Consider the following 2,691-nt stretch of genomic DNA (forward strand, 5'->3'; position numbering starts at 1 on the left):
ACACAGCGAGACCGGACACACAAAAAAGCCAAAGCAAAACAGAAAAACAAAACATTCAAACTTGGCAATGCTAGTCCAACATCTGTAAGTAGAAAAATATAAGAAAACCAAAAGTCTCTCCTAGTGCATTTTTGATCTTCCAACGGACAGCTGCCTCTATCTCCAAACAACTTTACTGGTGCTCAGGCAGAAGAAACCTGACCAGCTGCAGCCACAGACTGGTGTGAGTTCCAAAACCCGATACCCCACCCCCATCGCAGTTCAGCTGCCCGGAGCCGCTAGATAGCACTGTTAAACAATGGGAGTGTTCTAGTTATGGTGAAGGCGGGGAGACTTTCAGGCACATAGCAAGAGACCCAGCTCTGGTCTTCTTCAAGTGCTCTAGAAGTGGAGCTCATTGTTTATCTACTTTGAAGGTTACCTTGAGGTAAAAGAGAAGCAGAGATAAGTTTAAGCCACTTTATAATGTGAAGTCTGCTGACTAGGCCATGACCTAAAACTCTAGGGAAAAGAAAGAGAAGCCTTTAGGTACTACATTAGGCAGGGAAATGAAGTAACTTCATCTCAGTAATGAAGTTACTTCATTAGATAGTAACGGTATCTATCATAACAAAAAGGAAAAAGAAAAACCAAGACTGAATCAAACATCTTAATCACAGATGGCAAAGGTTGGTGTGCCCCACACAACCAGCTCCTGCCCCACACTAACTGTCCTCTCCGCTCTTCCTCACTTTGGGCTCAGCCAGGTATCTGCATGTGTACTCTTTGGCTCCTTGGTCAGCATCCCTATGCCCTTGGGAGCACTTCACAGAGATTTTAAGAACCAAGGGTAAGCTTCCTGGACCAGGGAACCCTTCATCTGCTCTCACTTCCAATTCACCACACTGTCATAACCCGAGTCCATTAGAAGGGAATTCGGGCCACAAGGGCTGAGAGTTTCCATTGACTTAGTCATTCTGATGACTAAGGGGGTTTAATTAGTACCCCTCGGTAGGCATCCCCAAACACACACCCACTTTCCAATGAGAAAACTGTAGACACATAAACACTAGTGACACACCCAACACCAAGTTGACCACAGCAAGGAAAAGCCAGAGGAGGGAAGCGAGTACGCGGTGCTAGGTGTCATCCTTTCCCTGGCTAATTGTGGAAAGGGGCAATTAAACTACTGTATTTGTGAGCCTCAGTTTCCTGAAACGTTAAAACGAACGTGAGAAGAGGCAACCCATATTCTTTTAAGTACTGAAAACTGCTTCAATTCGGTACCCGAGTTTTGTTCTCCTCCACCTCCATCGTCTAGAGACAAGGAGCAATAATGCAGTCGGAGCTAAGTAAACGTGTGCATGTACAATTTGTTTTGTTAAGATGGCTAACAACAAGCAAAGTCCCTATCCTCTGCGCCCATTGTCCCTCCAATTCCACATCCTAAATCAGGTGACCACCGCTGGAATAGCTCAAAGCTAGCCAGAGGCCCCAGCTGTCACCCTCTCCCAGAGCACAGGACAGCGTGAAGATGGACAGACACAGGAGGAGAAGGCGACCTCCACGGCTGCACCGGAAGACCAACTTCCCCACGCCCGCAGCTCTCCCGCCGGGGGTCTCCCGTGCCGCCGCACGGAGCTGCCGCACGGCCCCGCCGCGTCCCGCCCAGCCTGCCCGGGTCACCTGCGCAGGGCACAGCAGCAGCAGCAGTAGGCCGAGGGCCGGGTGATGAGCACCCATGCTGTCGCCGCGCGGGGCTACAGCTCTCGGTTCGGCTCCCCGTGCACCGCGAGCGGAGCGCCGCGGCACTGGCGGGCGGCTTCGGGACCAGCGTCTGACCGGGGAGGGGGAAAAGAGCTGGCGGCGGACTGCGCGCGCAAGGCAGGAAGAACGGAGGCGGGGTCAGGGCTGCAGCCTCTCGGACCCGCCCCGGAGGCGGGGCTAAACCGTCGGGGGCGTGGCTTAGAGCGCACTGCTGGGCCCTTTGCCGAGCCACGTCTGCAAGCCCCCTCTGCCGACCCGCTAACCCGCCCCTTCTCGGTGGTCCGCGTAGCCCCGCCCCGTGTGGGCGTGTCTTAGATGCAGGTTTTAGGACACCTTCCCCACCTCCTCCCTCCCCCCCCAACCCCTCCACCCACCCGCCAAAGCCAAGCAGGCAGGCGACCTCCCCGGGATGTACATAGTCCAGCTCTTTTGTGCCAGGGCCGTTCCTGCGCGCCCTTTAGTGCGGCGCTGGCATCCTTCACACCTGGGAAGTTGCACTTTAAAATCCATCCTGGGATGGTATTCTGGACTCTTTCCAACAACGTCTGACTTTTAAGTTTTAATCTACTGTTTCCCTCCTTTTTTTTTTCCCTGCTGGGTTGGAGAGATTAGGCGAGGAGGTTTTAGTATTTTGTGGCACTTTTCCTAATCAAGAGCCCGTTTCTCGGATCACTCGGACATTTCAATCTCTGTTTCTTTAAGCCCCAATAAGTAGTACTCTGATCAATTGCTCCCAAGCCCAGTTTCCTTAAAGGGATCAGTATTGGGGCGTCTTCTAGCCAAGCCCCCAGGCTGTGACGGGCGATGGCCTGACCCTGTTGTGATCTGACAGCTCAGTGTGATGGCTTTTGATAAGGAATCTGTTTACTGCTATCAGACCAGGTTTGAGAAAGCACAAAACCGCACCACCTACCGGCTGAGGCGCGTCTAGCAGCGAACCTATAC

The 2,691-nt window shown here is 52.8% G+C and overlaps 1 protein-coding gene across 1 annotated transcript in view; it reads right to left on the reverse strand.

Annotated features, from left to right (window-relative positions):
• The window catches only part of Npc1 (NPC intracellular cholesterol transporter 1), a 46,636-nt gene extending 44,776 nt beyond the window's left edge, over positions 1 to 1,860 (reverse strand). Inside the window, 1 exon segment of the mRNA XM_031364978.1 lies at positions 1,666 to 1,860. Coding sequence (XP_031220838.1) covers positions 1,666 to 1,722 — 57 coding nt within the window. The 5' untranslated portion in view covers positions 1,723 to 1,860.
• Positions 1,861 to 2,691: the final 831 nt, after the last annotated feature.

This window comes from Mastomys coucha, unplaced genomic scaffold (assembly GCF_008632895.1).
Source record: "Mastomys coucha isolate ucsf_1 unplaced genomic scaffold, UCSF_Mcou_1 pScaffold13, whole genome shotgun sequence".
Taxonomy (NCBI): Eukaryota; Metazoa; Chordata; class Mammalia; order Rodentia; family Muridae; genus Mastomys; species Mastomys coucha.